The sequence below is a fragment of the Poecilia reticulata genome, chromosome 3 (genome assembly GCF_904066995.2).
Source record: "Poecilia reticulata chromosome 3, P_reticulata-male-v2, whole genome shotgun sequence".
Taxonomy (NCBI): domain Eukaryota; kingdom Metazoa; phylum Chordata; class Actinopteri; order Cyprinodontiformes; family Poeciliidae; genus Poecilia; species Poecilia reticulata.
Window position 1 is genome coordinate 10,791,686 of NC_088832.1, and position 27,030 is coordinate 10,818,715.

Genomic DNA, 27,030 nt, shown 5'->3' on the forward strand with positions numbered 1-27,030 from the left:
ACTCATCTGAACATGAACCGTAGGGTGTTTGTTGGCATAAAAGGCAGTTTGTTCAGAAGTAATATTACCAACGATTTGGCAAATTAAAACAGACAATGCAAACCAAATAGCAGAGGATAAAAGTGAATGTGTTTTTTTTGTGTGGTTTTTTTTAGCAACTTTTTACTCTTAGCTGAAGTGGCTTCTAGTCTCCTCTCATGCCTTTCACTTCCCATCGCACAAAACTCACCATCCAGGCCGTTGTTAAGGGAAGCTGAGGAGACCTCCTGCACTTCCTTCTTAGACCTCATGGGGGCCCAGCTGCCATCCTCCTTAAACTGGATCTCATCACAATCTGAGCAGCTGTTCAAGATCTCCACAAAAAGTCTGGGAGAAGACACAGGCAGGCAAGCATTAGCTTAAAATAATTACTTTTAAATGAAAATCCGAAATGAACCAGATGATCTTAATCGTATATATATATATATTTTTTTAAAAGCATCTTCCAGACCGACGCTGCATATTCTCTTTCAAAGTTCGCTTAAAATGTACAGATAGAAAGGAAGTGACAGGCTTAAAAAAAAAACAAAAAAAAAAAACGACCGCAGATCAAAAGTGTATAAAAGTCCTGGCTTTAAAGAGGAACAGAAATGCAGCGAAGAAATATGCAGCAAATGGGAACAAGTTGTCTCTTTGTGACAGGCTGCGATGAACAAGTGCCTGAAGATCCCATTTAATATTTAGTCATTTTGTAAGAATCAGCCCGTCACTGAGAGACGGTTCGTCCCACTTTCTGGGACAAATATCAGATATAGCAGCTTGACAGACAGAACATTTCAGCAGCAGCAACTAATTTGTGGGAAAAAAAAACGTTACTTAATAATAGATCCGACTTAAAATGGGTTTTGTTGAAAAGCGTAACGATGCAATTGGCTCACATGACGAGACGTTAACATGATATCGTTTTTGTACGAACAAGACTAGATGTTTTCAATGTTTCTGCATATGTGTTTTGCATGACTTTCTCAGGTAAAGTGGTCCGAATGCCAAAGAAAATGAGAAATAATTTAAAAAATTGCTCTTTTTAGTGTTTTAAAAAACTGAATAAAAGTTTGGAATTAATACCAATTCAAAAAAAGATAAATCACTGAAGTTCACTATGCATTTGTGGCAGTGATGAGGCCTTAAATATGGAACCAAGAAAAACCAGAAGTGGAAGAAAAAAGAGAAAGAAATAGCAAAGAAAGAAAAAAGGAAAGAAAAAAGGAAGCAAAATTCTAAGAAATAAAAAGAGAAAGAAAAACAAAACAAAAACAGGAAAGAAAGAAAAACTATGGAAAAATCTATCTTTTAGACAATCTGATATAAAATCTAGCATTTCCTACACTCTAAAGTTCCTTTTCTAAATATTTGCAAACTGCAGAGCAACCATAAACATGTGAAGTCACGTAAAGATCAAACTTGGTCTTCATCAGGGTCTGCTCTGACAAATACTCCTCTTCTGCACTAAATTCAACTCTGCTGCTTCTGTGTTTCTGTCTTTCCCTTGGTTTTATGGCTTTTAAAATGTTGCTGTTTTCAAAAGGTTTTCCTTTGTAAAATGCATCTTTTTTTCTTGGTGGACTTGTGACTTTGCCGTTTGGTGGAGAGATGCTCGTTGAGCTCAGCTACAACAGACACAGACCCTGACGAGGTTTATTCAGAAGAAAAATGTAAAATAAAGGCCTTTTAGCCCTTTTCCAACATCAGTTTATCCATTGTGTACTGAAGCATTTTATTACCACCTACTTTTTCTTTCTTATTTTCTGCACTACATCCTTTTCACTAAAAGCTTCGTGCATAAAGATTTTCTGTAAGAACTGCATAAAGATAGGAGAAAAGCAGTCAAAGTCTAAGTTAAAACACTGAAACAAATTCAAAAAGCTTTTTTCCCGTATTTATTAGAAGATTTCAGGAAGCAAAGTTTGGAAAAATAAAAGAATACTTCAGAGAGTTAGTCATCACATCTCCTTCATAAAACCAGGAGGCTGCTTGTGTCTTTGTCTGACTTACCCGTCGATGATGAGATGCTCATACGGGGCCTTCTTGTCACAGACAGGACAGACCCAGGTGGGCTTCTTCTCATTCATCTGGATGTAAAGCGTGGCGTCGAAGCACTGCAGATGGGAGCAGGTCAGCGCCCGGCACGGGATCATCAGCCGCATCTTCCCCAGCTGCACCACAAGCGCGCCGTCGGGCGGCGAACCCACAGAGGAAACACGCAGCACGGATTAAGGGTGAATTACACTCCCGAGTGCCATAAACATGCCAAAACTACATGACAACGCGGGATGTATGTCTGAGCAATATGTTGGCTGGACTAGATTTAAAATTTTTTCACGTATGAGGAGCAGGAGAGGTGGTTACCGGGCAGAGCAGGGACACACGCAGGCTGGTTGTAGCTATTTCACTGTCAGGGTCCGCTGTGAGCTTCTCTTTGACTGCAGGGAAGAGGAAAAGGACAACGGTGCTGCATGAGTCAGCGAGAAACAGATGGATGGAGCTCTCCTTCCAGATGTGCTCGCTCAGTCACTGTCAAGACACCGGGCCGGTGCTGTGAACGAGTTCAGGAGCTCTTCACGCTGCACCGCAACCTCCAGGTACATTTTGAGACTCTTAAGTTACCGTCTCGCTGGAGCAAAAGCAGCAAACCTTACTTTGGACCGAGGAGGTTTTCCATTAGTTTTAACGTACACAGCGATAAGTCAGACCGGTGAATGACGCTCGAGTCACATTTTTTACGCGACCAATTATTCGTCCGAACCTGAGTCAACTCGTTTTGAATAAATACGCGTATAAAGTTGGAGACTGTTGGAAAAAACTTAAATAATTATAGCTACATAACTTAAGAGCTAAGAATTAAACACAGTGTAAAAAATATGCAATTCAAGCCGATATTCAGAATTTGTTTAGAAATTGATACATTTATCAAGGGATTACTTGTTAAAATCCCTGGGGGTTTTAGACGTAGAAAGAGTTTATGATTGATTTTAAAGTTTTTAAGGTGCAAATTCAGCAAAAAGAAACAACCAAATTAGTTTTGATGAAAATATAACAAAACATAAAAACTCCAGTAATCTGATTATATTCTGGTTGTAGAATCGCGCAACTCATGGCGGCACCATGCTGGAGAAGCTTTGATAAGTTCTGCCTCATTTCTTGTTTTTGCAAACTTTTGTTGATATCTATATATATATATATATATATATATATATATATATATATATATATATATATATTATAAATATATAAATATATATATATGTATATATATATATATATATATGAGTCATTATATTTTAGAACAATTATTTCCTCGAGTTTTTTTATGCTGTGCAACTGACAGGATATTTGTTCTTACCATAGTTGTTATGATGCGTAACCGTGGATGCGTGCTGCGAGACTGGCATTCAGCAACAAGACATGAAATGAGTTACAACGTTTAGTTTCCCTACAAGATAATCAAGTACTTTCAAAACTAAATTGAATTGAAGAAGTGTCTCCACCCATAAATTAACACTTTTTTGAGTGTTTTATTTAGTCCCAGCAGCAGGCGTTGTGTCCTTCAGTCGCTCTTCTTGTGCCTGACCTATTTGGCGCTGGGATCCTTAATGATGGAGCCCAGATTTCCTAAGACGGAGGGAAGGCCAGGTTGTACAAGAAAGGACAGCTACAGGGTTTGCATGCTTATTTATGACTGCAAATTAAAGCCTCACGATGAGATCCGATGGGCGGCAGACGCTGAACTTTTCGTAGCCTGAAGGTGAGGATGTGGTGGAAGTGAGGTCGGCTTTGGGGGAAAGAGGGAGAGCCGATAAATCTTTTGTGTTTCACAGACTCCGTTTCTTTCTTCCTGTATCAATGCTGGTAACCAATAAAGAAAAGAGCGGTGTAATGCGAGGCGACCGTTAAGCCTGGTCTTTTTATATTTTAAACAAAAACTGTAATCTTTTGAAGTTTTGTGTTTTCATCACCAGTTTATTTTTTTATACACATCCTTTTTTTGTTTTTTGAAACACAAAACCCAACTTTACTGGTTCTGCTCGGGGGTTCTGCTTTCAGGGTGACTTAAGGTTCTGCCTCCAGGTCGTCATGACTGTAACGCGTGGGAGGACTGAGGAGAAGAGGAGGGAGGGGGGAGCTGTCGGCCATGATAACCAGGAAAATGCTTTAAATCTTTTAAAATCCAAAACCTGATGTTTTGACAAGTGCCGGAACGATTTCACATCGCCTTTAGCAAAGTATTGGATCAGAAACAGATCTGTAAACTGTCAGAGGAAATGTAAGATGTATCCGAGTTCGCAGCTAATTAAAATCGTCCAATACATAAAATGATATGGCAGAAACAGTTGAACAGCAACTCATGTAAGTACATTACTGCTTAAATCTCCTTTAATACGGTAAAAAAAACTCCCAGCTCCCATTTAGTCTTTTTAGTACTTTTGATTCAACGTGGAGATTAGATCATTAGCAACTTTTTCTTTTTTTTTTCCTCCAGAGCCGAGGACAGATTTTAATCAGAACAGTTTTAGCCCTAAAGCATTCCAGCTTATCGGATCAGCTCATCTGTGAGGAGGGAGGCTGGCGGTTCTTACTGAGCGCTCTGGAGTGGTCTGGGTTTCTGATGCCTTTCGCCCGCAGCCTTTGTAGCAGCACCGTGGAGGACTGCTGCTTCACCAAGTAAACCGCCATGGAGTAACTCTGCACACACAAATTAAGACACAACATCAGTCACAGCCAGTAAAAGTCAAAAAGAGCTGATTTACAACTCATTAGTTATCGGTAACACTTTATTTGAGGGGTTGTGCATAAGACTGACATGACACTGTCATAAACATGACATAACATCTGTCATGACATAAAGAAGTATTTATGAATGTCTATGACAGTTGTCATGAAGTGTCTTTTGGTAAATAATGACACTTTTAATGCAAAGTTGCTCTAAAAGTTGCATTGAAATCCATTAAAAATGCCAACTTTGCATTAAATTATCATAACTTACAAAATCATGCAAATTTGGCATTTTTAATGGACTTTCAATGCAACTTTTAGAGCAACTTTGCATTAAAGTGTTATTATTTACTGAATGACACTTCATGACAACTGTCATAGACATTCATAAATACTTCTTTATGTCATGACAGATGTTATGTCATGTTAGTCTTATGCACACCCCTTCAAATAAAGTGTTACCATGTTGCAAAAGTGGATGTATTTTCAGGATTCGTTTTACTTAATCCTAGTTTAAGTAAAACTAGGATTTTAAAAATTAAAGTGTAATTTTTACATGTTAAGAATTACATGTTAATTTCTAACATGCAATTTTAAAAGTTAAAATTCAGCTGAATTTTAAGCTTCTAAACACAGTCAAACTTTGTCTCACTGGTTGTCTAGTTATCAAACTGTGAAATGCCTCAATGAACGAACTGAGCTCTTGTTGGTCAAATAATTTGAAACGTGACAAACGTGTGAATGCGATTTTAAACTTTACAGCCATGCTTATAGAAAGGATGAATATTTCTGAAAACTAACAAACGATGACAGCAGAGGGGAACATTCAGGTTGTTTAATACAAAAAGAAAAAAAAACAAATGTTCATGTGAACAGTTTTAGTGACATTTTTATGTTAAGAAATTAAAAAATATTTGAAACTTTCAGAAAAAAAGGGGATAAAAATGTGAAATCAGAGGATTTTTAGTTACAATAAAAGTTATCAATAAGAGTTTATACACAAGAATCAAATTTTATTCTCTTTTCTATAATTATTACATTTGCTTAGCATAAATGCTGCCTCATACCTTCTGATTGTAGTTGGCTATGCTATGCCAGCTTGAGAAGGAGCTTGATGAATTTGACTGACAGCCAACCAGAAAGACGAGCATGGCAAATTTTAGTAAATTATTTTACCTTATATTTTATAATAATGATGAAAAAACAGATTGGATTTTCTCAGACCCCTCCACTTTGAAAAACTCGGTCCTAGGCACTGAGAAAGAACCGGCGGGTTTAGCTCCTACCCTTCCGATCTCTGCAGTCCACGATACCACGATGGTGTTTGGGACCGTGGTGGACAATCTGACAAGTGAGGTAATGTTGATCGGCCGGCTCGGCCGCTTGGGCTCGACGCCGTTTTTGGTTGGAGGAAGATAACCCTGAAAGCCAGAAAGACACGTGAGACTCGCGGTGAATCTCGCTGAACGTTGACGTCTGCAGACGCCGAGTCGGCCAGGACTCCTCACCGGCAGGTTGCATGGCTTCCCGTTGACTTTGACACAGAGGTTGGGAGGGAAATGGTCTTCCTGAGGACAGCTTGTCTCCGACAGGCAGAACCGGAGCTGAACCTGAACTGAGAAGTCACATTTGGTCCCCGAGATGTCCCTGTGAGGAAAGGCGACGACTGTCATCAGCGCAACCTGACATGTTGTGGGTTATTACTCAACGGCGGTGCAATAATCAGCGCTGTACTGACATGGAGCTGCTGATCTGCTGGACCTGCTGTGGCGTTAACGCGAAGGCGAAACACGTCTCCTGAAACCGCTGGCTGTTGTCTGACGCTGCGGAGAATCAAAGACAGAAGAGAGGGGTTACTAGTAGTGGAAGTATCAAAACTCAACTTCATCTTAACTTTAAGTAAAAAGGGAATATATAACTAAAAAAAAATGCGTCAATTTGATGGGCGGGGTACGTCAAGATCAGGTATGAAAGCTTAAGCAAAGTTTAAATTTGAAATAATATTCAATAACAAAGCCACGCCACGTATTGTCTTACAGACCACACATTATTTTTTAAAACCGTGTTTTCTTTCACCGTTTCCAAACCTCTTGATTTTACATTTGCTGATAAAATTCTGCTTGATCGATGACCTCAATGTGTGACTCCTTCTGTTCATAAAACCAAAACTGAGAGTGAATAGCAACAGTAAGCCGCTGTGCTAAAAAATAAAAAGCAATAGGGGAGCGAAGACGTCTGCTCACAGCAGGGCGCTGAGATTTTCATTCTTGAAGAAAATCATTATGCGGTTGATCTCATCTGCAGTGGAAAGACCTGCTAACGAGCGGCTGGATGTCAGAGGGAGACCTCACACTGAGGTGAGGATAAAAACCTGCTCTATTTATAGGCCCACCCACAGGTGGTGGAAATAACCGGAGCTCCTAACCTCGGCCAGCAGGTTCGCAAAGTTAGAGAATAAGTTAGTGTGGGAGGTTAGCAAGAGACAAAGAGGTGCTCTGTATTTAAATATATTTGCAAAACTGAGCTACAATGGCTGTATTTTACTTCTCTGAGCATTTCTTCTCCTACCAGGGGACTGTAGGAGCTTTGTCTGGACATAAAACTTCCTCAAAGGTAAAAAGGTTTGGAATAATTGTTTCACAGAGGTTTTTCATGAGCTGCTTAGTCGTCTGGGTCCTGCTTCCTTACGCTTCCTTTCAGATGCCTGATGATTGTCTTGTGGCTAAACCGATGCATTATAAAGAAAGCATGAGCATCCTGACTTGGGCCGGGAAGTTTTGGGTCTTTATAAGTGGATGACTTAGAGAAAAGAAGCCAAAATGAGGCGCTTCGGTATAAAATACAGCTCATAAATAACTACGGAGACACTCTGGGTTCCCCTCATATGACAGATTTTTAGAAGATATGCCAAACTATTTTTAACCAGAAAAGAAACCAAAAAAAAAAAAAAAAAAAAGAAGCAGCCTCACAGCTTGGGGCATTAAGAATATGGAGCATGCAGAATGCAAGCAAGCTGGGGCTGATCTGTCCAAAGGTGCAAAAAATTACAGTTATTACTCACCAACACGTCAGCACTCGTTTTAAATGATTGCATCTTAAACGGCATTATTAAAGCTGCAGCATGTGGTACTTTTAAAACTCAGAGAGGCAAGTAAACATAATGTGAATGTTTTAATGAGGACGCCGGAGTGTCCAGAGAGATCTCAGATGTACGGAAAGATGCTGGAAAGAGAGAAAGACTCTGGCTGGGATTTGGACCAATGACCTTCTTCCTGTAATCTCAAAAATGAGTCTCAACAGAGCGCAGCTGAATTTCACAGTGTTCTGGATGAGAATTAATTGTGCCTTTGTGTGTATTTTAACAAAAAATACATAGTTTTTTGTAGTTTTTTTTTTTTTTTTTGCTACTACTATTCAACTTTTTCTATTTTTTTTGGAATAGATTTTATTAAACTCGAACCTTTTGCATAACTCTGGAAACCCAGTCCGGAGCATGTGAAACTGCACGGCCACGTACACAAACACAAACTCTCAGCAGGATTAGGTCCACGCCGGTAATTTATTTCCATGTAGGCGTTGAGGGGGCTGAGAGCTATAGTTCCTGTGGAGGATTTAACAGACCAATCCTGTTCCTCCTACCGTCAGCCGTTCAAAATGCGACTAATTTTCTCAGTAATGACCCATCTCGCCTCCCACTCCTTATCATTCGTGTGCAACGCGTTTAACTTTACATCCATGTCGCTGTGTACTTTGAGCTGCAGCCTGTGTGCTGCAGAACAAACAGTGTGAGTGTGAGTGTGCTTTCGAACAACAGTCTCTCTCCTCTCCGGGCACACAGGTTATAAATAGAAAGTGCTCTATCTCCCCTCCTCTCTCTCTCTCTCTCTCTCTCTCTCTCTCTCTCTGTCTCTCTCTCTCTCTCTCACTCTCCAATCACTCTGAAACTCACCCTCTTGTCTGTGGTAGTAGATTTTTTTTTTTGCTAGTGTTTCAGTGTGCCTGGCCAGGAGATCCAAGATGGACTCCATCTCCAGACAAAACTTAAGACAAAGGTTTATTTAAGATGTAAAACAAAATGTTTGATCAACTTAATGAGGAGGAAATACTGTAATAGATGCATTAAAAACTGTGAATTGGAACCACAAAGCTGCTCTTTCTCCCCCTGTTATTTACGCTGAAATAGGATCTGTCACATTTATCCCCTATTCTCTGAAACTCAAGGTCCCCATGACGGTGCACACTTCCTTAAAAGGAGAAATTATAAGCACTTTATTTGCCGTTAGAGGGCAGGATCATCTTTCTCAGGTAAATACGAACTAGTCTCAGCGTCCGGTTAACTTAGTTCTGCATAAACACCAGAAAAAAAGGGAGGCTTTTTGAGTCCAAAACCAACAAAATCTGCCTCCCAGCTGCAGTGAAGCTCATTAATGAAGAATGCTGTTTACAGGAGGATGACAGGGATAACCACACAGGATGATGGAAAGTAGCGAGGGGACAGCGGAGTTTAAAATCTGTCATCTTCGGACTGATAACCAGGCCGAAGAGACACTTTGATGCGGTAAGTGCATTTTTCTGTCGTCGCCGTTTCGCTTAGCAGCAGCAACAAACTGCACCTAACATTAAGCTGCACAAAAAGCAAAGAGTTTTTATTTTATGTCCACAGGGATAACCTCGGCATCTCATCGAAACCCAGGCTCCATAAAAAAAAACAACAACATTGTTTCACGTGACGCACAAATAACTTTCCTTCCTCTGTTTTGTTTTTCCGTACTTATGCATGGCCGGAAAATATTTGAATCAAATTCCTAAAAAACCTGGACCGGCAGATTCAGCTGAGCTCGGATCAGGAAGCCAGCCTCTAAATTGAACCGCGGCATCAGGTGTTCAGCAGCAGACAAACATTAACATCAGACACCAGAGACAATTTCCACCCTGGCTCATTATTAATGACCTGTTTCCTTTCCCCAGTTCAGTTCAGGTGTTGCTCCTGTAAATCAGCACCAGCTCTGGGATCTAGATTTTGTTTTTTACATTCCTTATTTGCTCCAGATTTTAAATAATGATTAGGATGAATGTAACTGAGGACAGAGGCAGAGATATCGCTTTGTACCTCCTAATCCACCGAACCTTCACTTTATTGTTACCAAATGGAAATAATTTCCTCAAAATTTTCTTCCCTTAGTGATGAAGTTAACTAAGCATAACATGTAGTTACTTGTTTTTGCTTAATGGCACTAATAATCAGCATATTAAGTAGTACACTCCTGGGCTGACACTAACACAACTTTAGATTACATCAGCATATGTAATCACTCAGGGCAGAGCATCAGACATTTATTCTGTTATTTGTCTCTAAATCATTGTGTGGAACATTTACGGATAAAGAAACCTGATTCTCTGTGTTTTTTTTTTTCTTCTTTTTTCGCCGCAAAAGCTGCTCTGCTGCCAGGCCAGGGCTGGCTATTACCAGCTTCTGCAACAACAACAACAAAAAAAACATTTTCCAGCAGAAAACCATCAGCTTTTCTTTTTGCATCTACCTGCAGACCATTTTAGAAAATGTTGTTTTTAAAATCGGTGCGTATCAATGCTCTCTCTAATCGTAGCTGATTATTTATGAGCAGCGCTGCAAATGGAGTCACACACACCGTCTCACACTGCGTTCATTAACACCACCTGGTGATATTAAAACTACCCAACAGACTAAATGAATCGAGTTGCAAACATTGCGGATTGTTCTGGAAACGGTATGGACCCACATGTAATGTGACAAACGATTGTCATAAACAGGAGGAAAAAAATAAGTAAATGAGTCGGTGGTTCTGTGTTATTCCAGTAAGAATCTGGTTGTTTCATTCTTGCTGTGCCTCAGTGTTTTTTCTTTTTTCTTTTTTTAATTGTTGTTGTCGTTGCCTGCGTTCAGGTTCGATTTGCTCTGGATCGTTCTCACGCCGCACTTTTAAGAGCATACCAATCCAGTTGAACAATGCTGCGCCGTTACCAAAGCGCCTTTCTAGACAAACAGAGAAGACTTCGATTAAAGTGGACTGTGAATGCTCCCTTAAAATGTTTTAATGACATTTCCATGTGGTCCAGAGTTCCACTGGTTTGGCTCACACCAGACTTCAGATGGCAGACTTAAAGAAGCCAACAAAACCGACTCTGGTCCATACAGCAGTAACGTTCTTATCACAGCGTCGGGCCCGTGGCGGACTGACCGCGGCACTGATGCTTTATGCTGCACAATCAGTTGCTAGCCTCTGGAAAGTGTGTTGGAAAGTGAAGCGCTCTAGCTGGATTTTCCACACATCAGTGAACAATTTATTGACCGGATCCCGAGCGATCAAACTTTTAAACGTTTATGGTCAGTCTGCGCACCAGATCTCAGCGGAGGTCTGTCCCTTACAAACGTGCCCAAACCGACCGATAGGATGTGTCGTTTGCATAACATTTTTTTACTAGAGCTTGGTCACATATTTTGTAACTTTCTCGTTTACCGTACAACTTCTCATGTGAACTATCCAATCCTCCTCTGTGAGAAGAAAAAAAAGAAAGGGAGCGAGCCGTTTGCTAGCTTGTGGCTACCGCGGCGCACGATTTTGAAACAAATGAGCTTTCTAACAACGCAAGAAGCACAAGCCCAGAAAGTCTGAGCTGCTGATTTCATTCTGCCTTTAAGAGAAATTGCATGAGCTAAACTTCAGAGAATGTGCTTCACCGTATAGTCCGTCTTCAGAACAACAAAGACCAGCTGGAGTTTATTAACTTGTTAGTGGCTTTGCTACTTTTTTTTTTTTTTCCCCTCTGCACCACAGGCACAAACACACAAAAAGCCTGCCAGGCATTGTGCACCAACACAAGATAAAACAACATTCAGCAGCAGAACAAAGCCAGAAATTCTTTCTTGTGTCAGTCAAAAGCGAAATTCTGACGTTGGACAGGATCCGCAACAAAAGGTCAGAACTGGATGTTTCGCCCACACTTCAACACAATGACAACTAAAAATTGTTCCGCAAACGTTACTTTGCTGCCCCTCTGACAGCAGTAATTACCTTCATTATCTGCATATGGATGTTGTAAAGTAAGAAAAACTGACAAGGCTCATTTAGGGCCACTAAGGCTGGCATTTAAGGTGTCTGGGCAGTCAGCTTGCTCTGCAATCTCCATTACCAAACGCATAAGGCATTTCAAATCGCCTTTAGGCCATGGCTTTATATAAAAAAATAAATAAAAATCCACATGGACATAATTTTATCCTTCATTCACTGCAAAAAAAACGAACAAAAAAAAAACCCCTCTTAAATGAGTCTCTAGAGGAGGAAAATATTTTTTGCAGGAGACGAACGAAAGGAGCGGAGCTGCAAATGTTTACGATTTTAAAAAGGGTTGAATGTGTCTGATCAAACAACTCGCAGAGCTGATGATGAACCAACTCAGACAGAATAATGCAGGTTTAATAGGCTCGGAGAGATGGAGGCCATTCACAGCAAGCTGTTTATAGTTGAGTGCAGCCAAGGCTCTTTTTGTTGATGTTCATTTGCGAGAAGGCGGAGTTGTTGACAACGAAATGAAAATTTTAGCTGGAGGAGGGTCACACAGAGGTCAGAGTACGAGACCGGTAAATATCGGCTTGTGCTTTCGCACACAGCGGAGTGGTCAAAGGGCTGTGTATAGGAGACAGAAATACCCACCATGACGGCCTAAACAAATTATATAACAAAGCTGTACACACAAGTTTCTTTGATCTAAAAACTTTTCTCCACCTTTAATGTGACTCAACTGAAACACAAACAAATCTGTTAGCTGAAGCAGCTTTGAACTAGATGATTAATGTGACTCAAATAGTTTACTGGTCCTTTTAATTCAGTTTCACCATCTATTGCGAGATAACGCAAAAAAAAAAAAAAAAAAAAATCTCCCTTGGGGGCTCCGTAGAAGATCATATCAGACGAATAAAAAACTAAACAAAACAGAAATATGGATTTAATGAAAAGTTTATGTCTAATATTTGCTAACAAGTGATTTTCAGAAGATGCTTTTAATCTGACAGACCAACCCCAGCTGAACACACATTCTCATCGATTGACTGCAGCACAGGGGGAAACCCCCCCCCCAAAAAACTGTTATCAATAATTGGAGAAAATATGGGAAAACGGACAGACTACAAACACCGAACGTTTCTCTGAAACTGATGAAAGGACTAGAAGCAAATCGGTGAGAGGCTGACAGCAACACTGAAGAACTTTATGGCAATTACTGCCAACGTTCTTCATTCTGCATGAGATTACAACAAACTCCTGAAATCTTTGTGTGGACAAGAGATGTAAGAGATATTTTGCAAGGCAGAGTGGGAAGAAAATATGACCACATTAAGATCTGGTATGCTGACAGACTATTAGCATAATGCACAAATTAAAACAAAAAGCTGATTCAGCAAAGTATGAGTTTAAGGGTGTGCACACATTTATGCAACTGCGTCATTGTAGCTTAATTACATTTTTATATTCCCACTCCAATAAACAAAGCTGTGAAATAGAAAAATAAATAAAAAAGGGTGTGGTAATGTATTATATGTGTAAAAGCTGGACTGCGTTATCTTACACTAAATACTAAATTACTTAAAGCACGTTTTTTGATCTTCTATAGCTTTTTCACCAATATTCATAAAAGAAGCATCTAAATCATCCATAGCCAAGGAGTCAAATAAAACAGTTTAGCTTTGTCTTTTGAAATTGTTTTGTACAGTAATGCATATATTGCTGTAAAATGGCTCACTAAAATTCCACTACACTTTTCAGAGATTCTGACTTTCATATACAAGGTAATGGAATAAGGATTCAAGCCTGAACCTTATGAATTCTCTAAATAAAGGTCCCTGTTGCCATAATAACCTTTAAAAATTACAACTCTAAACTTTTTAATACCACCTAGAAACCCTGGATTTCATTCTTTTGTTAGCAGCGGAAGCACAAAACGAGATGCCCCACGGTCACGTCCTGCTATTGTTACGACGAACCAGGAAAATGATCAATGTGCTGCATTTGATTAGATCTACTCTGTGAACTTTAAGAGTGAAATCTCATGTGGAAGGCCAGACCTCATATTTGAGTTTATGATTCAATAATTCAAAACCGATACAGCTGCACTGTGCTGCTTTGATGGAAGCGAGCTGATAATTACATTCTGACAAGTTATTTCACAATAAAATAGCTGATATGACTGAAGGGTGAAACTGCTTCTGATGCCAAGTTTCGAAAGCTTGGCATCAGCCAATCAGCAGGAGAAAAGAGCCGCAGAAAAACAACAAAGCGTCTTAATAAAATAAATTAAATCTTATTCCATTAGCAGTAATAACCTCTCTCTAAAGGCAGCCTGTCATACTAATAGAAAATGTGGCTTAGTTTTACTCATTTCCATTCTTTTGTATTTTTTTTAGTTTGTGTAATAAAGCAGAATATTTTAAATATTTAAGGAACTCGAGGAATGAAGCCGTGGATTTTCTCCTTTTATCAAAATGGACTCGGGCATGAAATAAATAATAGAAAAAGGGAACTAGACATTAGACAAAGCCTACCCAGCTACAGGCCACAGAGCAAACTTTATACTGCCCATTTGCACGGCTTTAAAGCTTGATGGCACTGATTTGCTGAGGACTCCAAACTGCTTGTGATTTTTGTTTTGGAAAGAAACGGAGAACATCTGTCGACAACAGCGATTAAAACCAAATCTAATGTTTATTATCTTAACTGGTGGAAAATGTTGCAACCGAGTTGTAAACTATACATTTTCTGTTGCTGAACAAATGTTGATCTATTTTTATAATTTAATGAAGCATTTTTTCCCTCCTTTTTGTTTAAAAAAAAGTTTTTAATGTTAATTACAAACCCTGCTGCTTATGGTTTTGCCCTAAACTTATTTATCTAACTAGATGCTCAGCCCACCGGTGCACTTTTGGCTTATCAAATAATTTATTGACACAGTCTAACTCCTGACTGTACAGGGATTGATTATATTTCACTCTATTAGCTATAGTGGAAGATTGGAAATAAACTATAATCACCCGACTCAGAATCATTCGTTCATGTAGGCGGGTCAGAATTTCCCTGATAAACTCTTGATTTCTTCTTAGAAACAATAAGTTACAGAAGAACTAATTTAATTTGTTTGCATTAATTAACATTACACTGTTACATTTTAATTTTATTTTAATCTGGTGGGAGTGAATGGTTTTAAGAGTGGCAGGAAAAGGCAGCAAAAAATGACGGCCGGTCCCAAAAATGTTGGTAGGATGGAGAATACAGCTGAGGGTGGGAATAAAATATTTTAATGAATCAAATAATATTATATTAATATTTTATTAGTATTAACCAGGAAAATCCCACTGAAATTAAAAATCTCTTTTACAATTTTTTTTTTTCAAATCAAACACAAAAATAGCAACTTAAACAATAAAATAAGTCTATGTCTTAACAGACATAAAAGTATGTATTAATTAAAATATGACATGAACACAGGCTTTGTCATGGAAAAAAAAGAATGAACTGCAGAGAGAGAAGAAAATGACTCCTTTACTTTAGGCCCAAACTTTGTTGAGGAAGAAATAAGAGAATATCTCACTGCCCAAAAATCTGATTACCCAGACCCAAACCAACGTGAGGAAATTGCACAGATAATCCTTACCTTCATAATAAAAGCATGCAAGTTTTATTTTGAGAGACCAATGTGTCACCAGAGAGAGCAAGTGATTTTTACTTATATTACTTAAAAAAACGTCACAAAGTGCTTCACAAGAATAAAATAAATGATAAAATAAATAATTAAAAGCCTGTATAAATGAGAGCAATTGGTGTCTGTGTGTATTTATTAAAAGAAAGACGCAACAGCAGCATTTTTACTTATTTTTATTACTACTCAGTAACCTATTTCTTCAATTGTTTCTTGGGAGTTTCATTTATTTTTGTAACATTATTACATTTTTTTTTTTTACATATGATGTATATTTTTTTACAGTGCAGTTATGTCATTTACATGCCAATTTAACAATAAAAAGAGATCTTTTTTTAAAATTTTTATTTAATGTGTTTTATTTATTCTGTTCTAGTTTACCTGCAATAAAACATTCAATGGATATACATTCATAGAGCCGTAAAGTGCAGCCTCTAGTTAAGTGGTGGGTGCAGACAGGATTGGTCACAGAAGTTGCAGGAGTGAAAGCGAGAGGTCAGGAAGGTCAGAAATCCAGCGGGAACAGAATAACCATGCAGGGCTCCATCAGAAGCTACGATTAGCCACTTAACGTATTTCTTTAATATCGACATCAGAAGTACACAGGCCCTGCATCCTGTGGAGTTTGTTTTTTCCCACCACCAAAGTGGGTCCAGTTCTAACTCAGGTCTGGAGAAAATGCTGCTTTTTAACAGCTTCTATAAAAACGCAGCTCTGGTTTTCCACTGCCGAGAGAGTCGAGATGCAGCGTCACTGAAAACGCCTCGTTCAGTAAAAACATTTTGTCTTTTTCTCCGTTTAATTCATAAATATCCCGCAGAGAACTGCAGGATCCAGAAGTTATTTCATCCACGTTCAGCATTTCTGATCATCCTTTGTGAAGCGTTTAATCTGTGAATATATGCAGATGTTCAGGTTTTTGCTGCCCTTGGTCGTAATTGTTTCCAGCTGAGGCTGAACTTCTATATTATTTATTTTTATGTATTGTGAACACACCACAGGATTTCAAGCGCAGTGGCGCTATCACTACCCCGTCAAAAACAAATCATTGTAAACTAAAAAAATAAATAAAGAAAAATCACATTTACTCAGCATTTTACCATAAAAAAAACTGTCATAACTACAGAGTGTTTTCTACTGTCAGTGAAAGAATAGTTTTTCTTTTGAATCCTGCAGAGATCTCAACCTGACAGACACACTGAGGGGATTGTTCCACATAACATGCATCATAAGACATAATGCAGACTGCTTAGCTGACTAAAGTCTAAATTAAAAAAAAGAAAATCCTAGTAAATAATAATAATAATCAAAAAAGAGGGTTGAAGGTCTAGATTTCACAAAAACAATCAATAAAAAGAGTCGACTTTGAAGAAGGGGAAACGCGCAATTTATTCAAAACCTCTGTCCTTTTCCGTAAGATATGCTGATTTAATCATCGTGCGTGTGCTTAATGATGGCCGCAATAAGGCATTTTTCTTTAAGAAGGACAGCCAACAATGGGGATGAGACAGAGTGCAACCCGTGAGGTCGTCATGGTAATCAAGGAGAGGATGGAGGAGCTAAGACCATCGAGCGGAGGATGCTGGCAGGGCTGAGCTGTGGGCTGCCTAACCTTTATTCCCCAGAGTGATAAGACTCAGCAGAGAGCACAGGACTGCACCACAGGGAGGGATAATGACACAGAGAGGGGGGAGGCAGAGGAGAGCAAGATGGTGTGAGAGTGATAATAACTACATTTATATGCACAGAAGAAACCCAGGTATTGAGACAAATCAGTGTGAGGCAGGAAACCTGAGAACACGCTCCGACAGAGTGCTGCGTTTCTCTAACTATAAACTAGATGTATATACACAGCATTAAGCATTCAAACACTCCTCTACATGCGTTAAGCTCAGCGGTCGTAGTTTAGTCTCATGAGTTGGATTGTTTGTTTGTAGCAGAGGGCGTTTTAGCATGGAAAACTCATGTCTGGCATCACATTTGATTTTTTTTTTTTCTTTCTTTTTTCGGGAGGTTGTTTTATTGCACATTTTCATTACCTCAATTGGTTGTGGGAGAGAAGCTCATATGACACAAATCCAGTTTTGTATTTAAAAAAAAAAAAAAGAGAGCCAGAAGCATTCCAGTCAAATCCACTTAGCTAGAACCTACAAAACAAAGCCTCAGTTCTTATTAAATCCAATTTAGGGACTTGGGAAATATCTTAGAAAACAGCACAAGTCATCTATAGGGGCAAAAATAAATTACTGCCTCTGACCAGTGAAGTGTTGTTAAAATTTAGGCAAAGAGTAATGTAATCATCACCCAGTTAAAGGGGCAGATTTATGAAGCAGCTGCTGTCGGGAACCGAAAGGAAAAAAAAAAAAAAAAGAATCAGAGTTTGAGCTGGACAAAAATCAGTCCAGCTCTTTCATTTGTTACCCAACTTTTGCTAGAAAAGATAAAGGTAATTTTATTTATTTACATGATTTAGAGGAAATACAAACAAAATAAAAGAAAAGTGAGAGAAAAACAAATTTATTAACTAGTCAATTAATTTCTCTGGGTAAACTAATGGAAAAGAAAAGTATTGTTGTAGAAAAGAAGCACTAATTGCTTACTTTTATGAAAATCACTCACAGACCAACACAAGACAGCATCTATACACGCTATTATGTTACATATTTTGTTTTAGTTATTATTCTTATACAAATCAGTATTCACTTTGATATGAATCTGCTGATTGAACGTTGGCAACAAAATAGCTAAAACACCCAAAACGGTGAACGATTTTTTTAGGCACTGTATCTTCGTAATTTACCTTGCGTTCCAGTTGTGACATAAACTTTTGTACAACCTACTATGACATTTATTGTTTCATCAGAAAAGAAAATCCAGAGTAAGAGAGGCAGCAAATAAGGATAAGGGGGATGGGGAAAAAGAATAAAAGCAAAAAAAAAAAAAAAAAAAAAAAAGCAACAGGGGACAAAAAAATAGGAGGAGAGCAAGAAACCAGCAAAGAAGAGAAGATATGTAGCTGTCTCAAAGCAAAAATATCTGCTTTATAAATGGGAATTAAACCTGGTTTAGAAGGTCTCAGCTATGAGGGTCGAAAGGGTTTGTCACCTCAAAGCTTCTCCTTCCGGCAAACACAAATATGTAGTTTCATCAAATGACGTACAAAATTCTCTGGTGAGTTTTTTTTTTTTTTTCCTTTGTCAATCATCTTTTTGTGCTTCTCTGAGACCAGTAAGTGCAACACATGCATTATTTATCGGAAAGTCTGTTTCAAAAATATTGTAAGTGACAATGCTCGATTCAAATTCAAATAAGGGGAGGGTGGGTTCTGCAGGCACAGGTGTACGCCTGTGTGATTTCATCACTCTACATGCAAATTTCGACCAGGGATGGCCATGGAGAGGAGAGAGAGAGAAAGAGAAAAAGAGAGAGAGAGGAGGCAGAAAAGGAGGGAACACATGCAGGAAACGGGGAGAAGGAGTGAGGGAAAGTAAAGGAGAAGGATGGTGTGATGACAAAGCTGCAGGCGCAGTGTTTGTACATGCATCTGCAGGCAAATTAATCACAAGCCAGCCTCTTACTCCATTAAAATGCTAATGTAGGAAAATCTAGACATTTTCATATATTTGCAATATATCCCAGAGCCCAAAGATTGTTATTATGCTAAGTACAGGCTGGCTGCCGGATGTAATGCAAAGACAAATCTAACCAAGATAAAAACCCAGATGAAATGTCTCTTAAGTAATGAATTAAATCGTAAAGAAGAAGCATGAAAAATCACTGAAACTATGAGTCCTTGTGCAGTCAGACAGCAGAAGATTCTCAGTGATTCCCAAAGCGCGGCACTTCTTGATCAGCTGCTAAAAAACATACAGATGAGAGGATGGATGGGGGTCGTGTATCGTGAGATTTTGGGCAACAATCTCCTTCCCTAAACTCAGAAAGGGTCAGTGTCTGACCCAGTCCCTTTGCATTGCAAATGTGTGCAAAACTGTCAATATTCTGCAACATTTTTTTTTAAATTGCAATTTCTGTAATTCTGTAAAAAACAACAAAATTTAAATCATATGCGAATAAGTTTGTTGACAATTTAAATCATTAAAAAACATGCCGTGGTGCTCCACCTACTTCCTGTCATCTTCTTCCAGTGGCAACATGATCATGTGACTCGTGTGATACAAAAAAAGTGTTTCCATTGCACTTTTGCAAAATAAACCAATTTTCATACAGCCAAAAAAAAACTACCTTTCTATTGACAAAACTTTTCAACCAAAAACAAGTTTGTTTGTTTTTTTTTTTTTTTTTTTTTTTTTTTTTTTCAAAATTGGTGCGTTTCAATTAAGCAAATTTATTTCTGAAATGTTAATTTGCACTTTTATACGGTCAACGGAAAACGCAGCTACTGGCCTAAACACACAGAGAGCAAATAAGGAGTGGCTCCCTTCGAAGAATTTCAAGGTCCTGGAGTGGCCCAGCCGGTCTCCAGACATGAAACCAATATCAAATCTTTGGAGGGAGGTGCGACTCCATGTTGCCTAGCAACAGCCCTGAAACATGAAAGATCGGGAGAAGATTTGTATGGAGGAGCAGAGCAAAATCCCTGCTGCAGACCTGGTCGAGGACTGCAGGAAGAAACGTCTGACCTCTGGTTTCTGTACCACATGTTGTTCTATTGTATCAAATACTTCTTTCACGCAACAATTATTTAAAAGTCATACAGTGAGATTTTCTGGATTTTTATCTCAGACACCGTTTCTCACAGTTGAGACGTACCCACAGCAAAATTATAGACCTTCTTTGTGAAAGGAAAAACTTAATCAGCGGTATATCAGATACTTATTTTCTCCATTGTACGTGTGTGAGGTACCGGTTCTGTACATCCCTTTTATTTATGCATCAGACTTCAGCTCCACGGAGAACAGCTTCATGTTTTTGTAGAGTCTTCAAACGGCAACTAAAATATTCTATCCTTTTCTATCTTCGTGTCTGCACAGTCACATTCATAACGGGACTGTAAATATGCAAAAATTTGTCAATAACTTTGCAATAATACGCAAAGAGTATACTGGGTTGTGATGTAAAGCGAAATTTTTTAACTTTTCCACAGCAACAAAAAAAATCTAACCACATTTCAGCTGTGACTGTACAAGTCAAACCAAATTTTCACACCTGATAGTCGTTAAAACTCGATTGGTTGAGGACCAGAACTGCAACAATTGTTTTATTTTCAGCTGGCAACCAAACCTTTTGAAAAACCCCGTTTACCGCCTCGCTTGTGGTGCTCCAACTTATGAGGCATGAAAAACCTTTTGACTTGTTTCAGATAAACTACCATACACTTTAAAGAGAAAAGGCATGTCTGTTAGGGGGGCGGCGGGAAAACTTTTTTCACATGGCAAAATAAATGAATAAATCAAAAGAATCATGGTTTAGCACATCCTGAAACCTAGCCCACGACTGCACAACGCCTGAGACAAAATATTTATGCGATCATTTACGAGGGTAAAACGGCTTCTGCTGCGCTCGTTAACTGATAAACATTAACAGCCGCAGTCACGACCGATAATTACAAGAGACGTTTTAGGTTCTTTCAGCTTCATGGATTAAAAAAGCCCCGGTTCTATTTTCACTTCCAGTTCTAGGGGACCCAGAGTGTTTTGTGTTTATTCTGAACCCTTGAGAGAAGTTTCCTTCGCCCCGTCAGCCCATTTTTACCAGGAAGTGCGACACAGACGCTGGCAGGGAACCTTTTTATATAAACAGGCGAACTACAAATGTCGGTGTTTGCGCTGCCTGCCGCTGTGATTATTATAGGAACAATACGCTCATATAAATATCCACAACCTCTCTGATAATATTTTTGGGTCAGTTTCACGCTCACAAGATATTTTGATGAAAAAGATATGGAAAGAAAACAAACAGAAGTAGGGGAAGAAAAAAAAAAGGACTCAAACTGTAAAGATATGCAGCAACATAGAGGCTGAGCAGCAGGACTTGGTTTCCGTACACCTTGAATTTTTTTTTTTCACGTTTTGTCAAGTTACAACCACAAATATCAATGAATTTTGAAAAAAGTAGTTTAGACAGTGAGGAGGAGGAACAAAAAAAAAGTTTGTAGCTGTTTTCTGAGAAGAAAAATGTTTGAATATCTGTATAAAAATTTTAATAGAAGCTGCCGATCGTTATATTGCAGTGGTGTTGACGAGTCGATGCAGGCGTTTCCTCAACGCTTTGCAGACGTGGAAGCGGATCCACGAGTCGGAGTAGATCAAGTGAAATAAGGAAACTGAAAACTGTGGCCGCATTTCTTATTCTTCCAGAGTTGAAGTTGAACTGAATCCCTTCCATTGCTGGATGATTAATGAATTTCTGTGAGATCAAAGTCAGACGTTTTATACATCTGACTCCTACAACAGCTGAAATGATTAATCGATTCATCGCAATGAATTGATTATTGAAATAATCTTCGACTAATTTAGTGATTGATTAATTGGACTCCAAAAAGGCCGTTTGCTGAAAGAACATCAGAAAAAAGCTAAAACTGCACAAAAATATAGGAACCTTTAGCGATCTAAGATTACAAAAACTTTTATTGTTCCACCCAAAGCTTCTTAAGTTTAACTCCACCTGATTCAAATTCTCTAAATAAAACTTTCTATTGTGTCAATCACTAATTGTTTAATCCAATAAATAAACAGGCCAGTCTGACACTGTGTTGAGGTTGAGTCAAGCATAAAGGGCTAGAAGTATTTTTCAGCTGCAGATGCATCCTTTGCTACAAATGACCAAGAGTTCACAAAGTGAATCCTGTGTTATTGTACTTTAGGCAAAAAATGTTTAATTTCTTATCTAAAAATTGAATTTAATTGTTTATATGCATCTTCTAATGTATTTCTAATATTGTATAAAAAAAGGTCTTCAATTAAAAACCTGCAGAATGTGTCATTTTTTATAAATCCGATTAATCGGTTAATCGTCAGAAAAATCAAGCTGCTAAATAATCTTTAGCAGCTTGCATAGTCTGGTGTATTCTTAAAGTCTGCACTGGATTTTATTTAAGGGTATCACATTAAAAGAGGCTGAATGTAAATGCCTGCCACAGATTTTAAAAGTGCATTTATTTTTTATTTAAAGCCAGTACTTAGGGTTGGTGCATCACACATATCTGCAGCAGTATGAGTACTTATGCAAGGCACTGTACGCCAAGTAAATAGATTTCGTGTCTTTACTTTGCTGACCACAATAACTCTATACCTACCTAGACTTGTCGGCTTGATGAGTTCGTCGAGCAGGTCGTAGAAAGGCAGCCTCTGGAGCTTAACATCCGGGTGGACCGGGTGCAGCGAGGCCGAAGTGGGCAAGTGGTGCGTCAGCGCAGTCAGCTCGTGCTTCCCGGGTCCGAGCAGCGAGAGCGGCAGTAAGGCAGCGGGCGACGGAGCGCCGCCGTGGCCGGCGTGGCCCTCGTACGCCAGCTGCGTCAGGCCGGCGGGCAGCGCCGCCCCGCCTCCCCCGACGACTCCGACCGACGCTGGGTGGTGCGGCCCGGTCAGCGCCAGCTCGGGGTGGGAGACCATTTTGGCAGGGAAGCGTCTTCGGTAGAGCTCTTTGATCTTCATGTGCACGGCAGGACTGCAGCCGGATTTCAGCAGGTGGAGTGCCTTGGTCAGCAGCTCGTGCTTGCGTCCATGTTTGTTGCGCCCAGCGTAGCCCAGCAGCACCTGCAGCTCTGACACCCGCAGGCTCATCACCATTTGCTAAGAGAGGGAGAAAAAATGATGAGAATAAACTCCTGACGTGTCACCTCAAGGCCAATATACCACTACGGCTGAAACGGTTAATTGTGATTAATCAAATATTGGAATAAATGACTTAGTAATTGACTGATTGTTAAGTGGAATACATAGAACAAAAAAAAGTTATTTGCACTTATAGCAGTAATTAAGCCGCAGCAGTACAAGATACAAGATCATCGATGGTCCAAACCACTGTGTAAGTGTGATAAAATCCCAACATTTGACTTTAACTTTAAGTTCATCATTTATCTACAAGACGTTTCACAGAACATCTTGCTCCAAAGTTTAATGCCCTATATATATTTTTTACCAGCCTGTACCAGCCTTATTTCAGCTGGCTGTAAAGTTTGGCTTTTTACCCCGAGGGTCCATAAGAACTAACTCACATTTGGAGCCAGACTTCAAATTTTTAGCGTTGCCACTTCCTGACTTTATTCTTTAGCTGCAGCGTGTTGTCAAGGCAACACTGTTGCGCAAACGTAAAGTTTTAATATTTTAAGCAGACTTCCAGAAAACAAGCAAAGAGAGTAGAGTTAACAAAAGAGAATGATCAGATGGAGCAACAAAAAGCCCAACAAAAAATAACGTGTGGACAGTTTCACATAAATTGATAACCAGCTAATCAATTAATTAATACTTCTTCACTTTTAATGTGGAGACGGTCTATCTGTGTGGAGAACTAAAACTCAGAATTAAATCAGTAACACTCAGAGGGATAAAGAAAATTACATATACAATTCAAAGTTCAATATGAGTTCCTCATTTACAGCCTAGCGGTTTGTGAAGCGTGAATGTTTCTCTTTGTTTGAGTCCGTTTCTCAGTCTAAGCATCTTGATTCAAAATTCTTGTTTTCTGAAGCATTTTTTTTTTTTAAGTCTTGAATTTATTTCTCACCTGTTTGCTGCCAAAAAAAAACAATCAAACTAAAACAAACATCTTAGAATGAATCAAGAAGCTAAAATCCTTCTCTGAATGACAGTACTCCTAAGTTACATATGAAACCAAACATGGAGGCAGAACAAAACCCATGTTCACTTTGAAAGACAGTAGGTTGTTATTCATCGTTAATCTGGTGTTGCAGTCCATCGCCCCCTGCTGAGCCACAGAATTTTAAAACACATCGGACAGCATTAACCCTCAGCACACCTGCATCTCCCCTCAGTGGGACAATTAAGGACATTTCTATTCTTTTTCTGTTCTAGGGGGGGAAAGGTTGAGAAAAGCCCAGTGTGAGTGAAATGCCAGCAGCAAAAGCTAACCGCATTCAATTGATTCCCAGTAAAACACGAGCACGGAGTTTTTGTTCTTGTTTACAATAGTGAAGTGGGGGAACTGGTTTGGACTCTCACTCAGTCTGGCCCCTCTCAGCCAACGTGACCTTAAAGTGAAATAAAAAGCACTAAAGAAACAAACTGTGCAAAGGGAAGCAAAAATAAATAAATAAAATCCTAAATCCAAACCTAAAGACTGTAGGCAATTTTTTTTTTTTACTTTCCCTTTTTTATACAGTTGAAAATCAGAAATGCCAGAGTTTCATGGCACTACCTGCTCCTGACCTGTTGCTGCACACTGACTGATAGCTGGCTGATAGAAGGCTAATGCATTCTTCCCCAGAAAGCAAAATTTACCCACCACCCATCACTCTAATTACAGTTTTATAAAAAAGTGTAGTTGAAAAGCTGTGAGCAGCGTGTGTTAGCAGCCGCCTGCAGGTTGGTTACTAAAGCACAAAGCTTGACTAATTAACCAGCTACTATCAGCTTGTTATGCTCCTAGTGTAACTCGACAACACGCAGAACAGCAAAACGTTGTTCACATTACAAAGTCAAGTATACTTGAAAACTCTGAAAAAAAAAATCTTTCAAGAAGGATAATTGATTGCTTAGATTAATTATTAATTGTGGTTATTGCAATACAAGTTTCACACCAACTCATGCATACAATATACTCAATTCTGCGGCTCTGTTAAGAGCTTCACGAATGCAAATAAATACGTAAAGTAACAGGCTCAGCCACGCTGCGAGTTCCTAACAGAACAGCATTTCACGCAACCACACCACATAAAAATAAAGATATCAAGTTAGAAATTTCCAACCTGTTCACAAAAGCAATCCAAGTTTTGCACAAACAAGTAAAACAAGAATAAACAATGAACAGGTCTTTTTAAGCAAGACTATTTTTTGGATTGGAATGAACCCACAAAGGCTTTTTTTTTTTTTTTTCCCTAACTTGATATGAGGCTGAGAGCCAAACTCCCACGGGACAGTAGGATAGAGCAGGTTCAGCAATAGCACAGAAAAAGGAGATAAATAACAAAAATACCCGGCTTCAGGCTTTAACAAGAGTTTGCAGAAGTATCAATTCACCAGGCCAAATTATATAATTTAAAGATGGTACCTTAAACTCTGTTCAATAAACATACATTTCATATAGTTTTTACAGTTTAACTACTAACATTTTAAAAGATAAAACTGATTTCAAACTCACGTTTAAGTGTCACCGGCCGATATTTTAATTTTAGGACATAGTGCCCTATTTTAAGTGAAACTTTTTAAGAACATTCATTCTCTAAATGTTAACGTGAATAAAAAAATGCAAACAAAAACACTACAAACAACATTATTAAAGCTATTCTAAGGTATTTAAAGCATTGCAAGGTATTCATCAGTACTTTTAATAGTTGTTGCATTTCTGCTTTTGAAGAAAATGCAACGTGAACTTTTTATATACGTTTTGTTTCCATTAACAAACCGGACAGACGAAAACAGCGGCGAAATCTCACCTGATGTACATTTTCTTGCAAAACAGTTTGAATGTAGCCTGATTAAAAAGTATTAAACACTGCCTCAGTTTCATGCAATAATGTCCACATGAGCCATGTAACTTATTCAGTTGACATTTGAAATGACATATATATTTATATATATACACACACGACATATGTGGGCTATTTTCTGTGACCTAACCACAGCAGCTGCTTTTTATACAGAAACATGTTGCAAAAGAAAAAAACAAAAACTTTCTGACTGAGGGAAGACACTGACTCTACCACCTGTCTGTTCTTAAATGAATAGCCATAGTTTACGGAAGTTATCTATAGATGAAATATTACAACGGTAAAGTTGGGTTTATTTTGTTTTGTCCTGGTTCTCTCAACTTCTGAGACAACACTGAAGACTGGAGCTTTTTGCACTTTGCTGTGACTATTATCCTTGGAAATGTCAACTTATTTTTATCTCGAGTGCCTCAGGTGTAAAGCGAACCTCTCACGCTGGTTCAACCACAGAACCGAGCTGTGTGATTAAAACCAAAGCGCAGGAATAATACCAGTAAATCTGAACGGAACAGAAACCCCAAACGATTCACAGTTTACTGTAAATCATGCTCCACTTTTGCACACTGAACTTTCACTCTCTGCAAATGTCGCAAAAACAATTTCTGTTCTGCATTTATAGGAAGTCTTCCCCGTACAACTATTTCATATAGATTTAGATTAATTACTGCTGTTCAAAAGTGTTTCAGCCTCATCCAGTTTGCTTAAAAAAGAAGAAAAAGTTTGGTCAGAACTACCCCCACTGGCTCATTTGAAATTAAATTACAAAATGTTTCACTGAAGGAAGAATGATCAGTCTGAGTGCAGCAATAAACAAACATTTGCTTTTTTAAATAAAACGGGTTTACAATTCCTACAGATTTCTGTTGTTTCCTCTGTGTGTAGCTGACTATTTCTGCCGTAGGCATCTTATTAAAAATGACTGAACATCA

At 38.7% G+C, this 27,030-nt stretch overlaps 1 protein-coding gene across 1 annotated transcript in view; it reads right to left on the reverse strand.

Annotated features, from left to right (window-relative positions):
- The window catches only part of LOC103462108 (E3 SUMO-protein ligase PIAS1-like), a 65,638-nt gene that overhangs the window by 8,329 nt on the left and 30,279 nt on the right, over positions 1-27,030 (reverse strand). Inside the window, exons 2-9 of the mRNA XM_008404639.3 lie at positions 22,730-23,225; positions 6,488-6,572; positions 6,258-6,396; positions 6,036-6,170; positions 4,614-4,719; positions 2,386-2,459; positions 2,032-2,192; positions 230-366 (exon numbers count right to left, since the gene is read on the reverse strand). Coding sequence (XP_008402861.1) covers positions 230-366; positions 2,032-2,192; positions 2,386-2,459; positions 4,614-4,719; positions 6,036-6,170; positions 6,258-6,396; positions 6,488-6,572; positions 22,730-23,225 — 1,333 coding nt within the window. The remainder of the gene's footprint in view (positions 1-229; positions 367-2,031; positions 2,193-2,385; positions 2,460-4,613; positions 4,720-6,035; positions 6,171-6,257; positions 6,397-6,487; positions 6,573-22,729; positions 23,226-27,030) is intronic.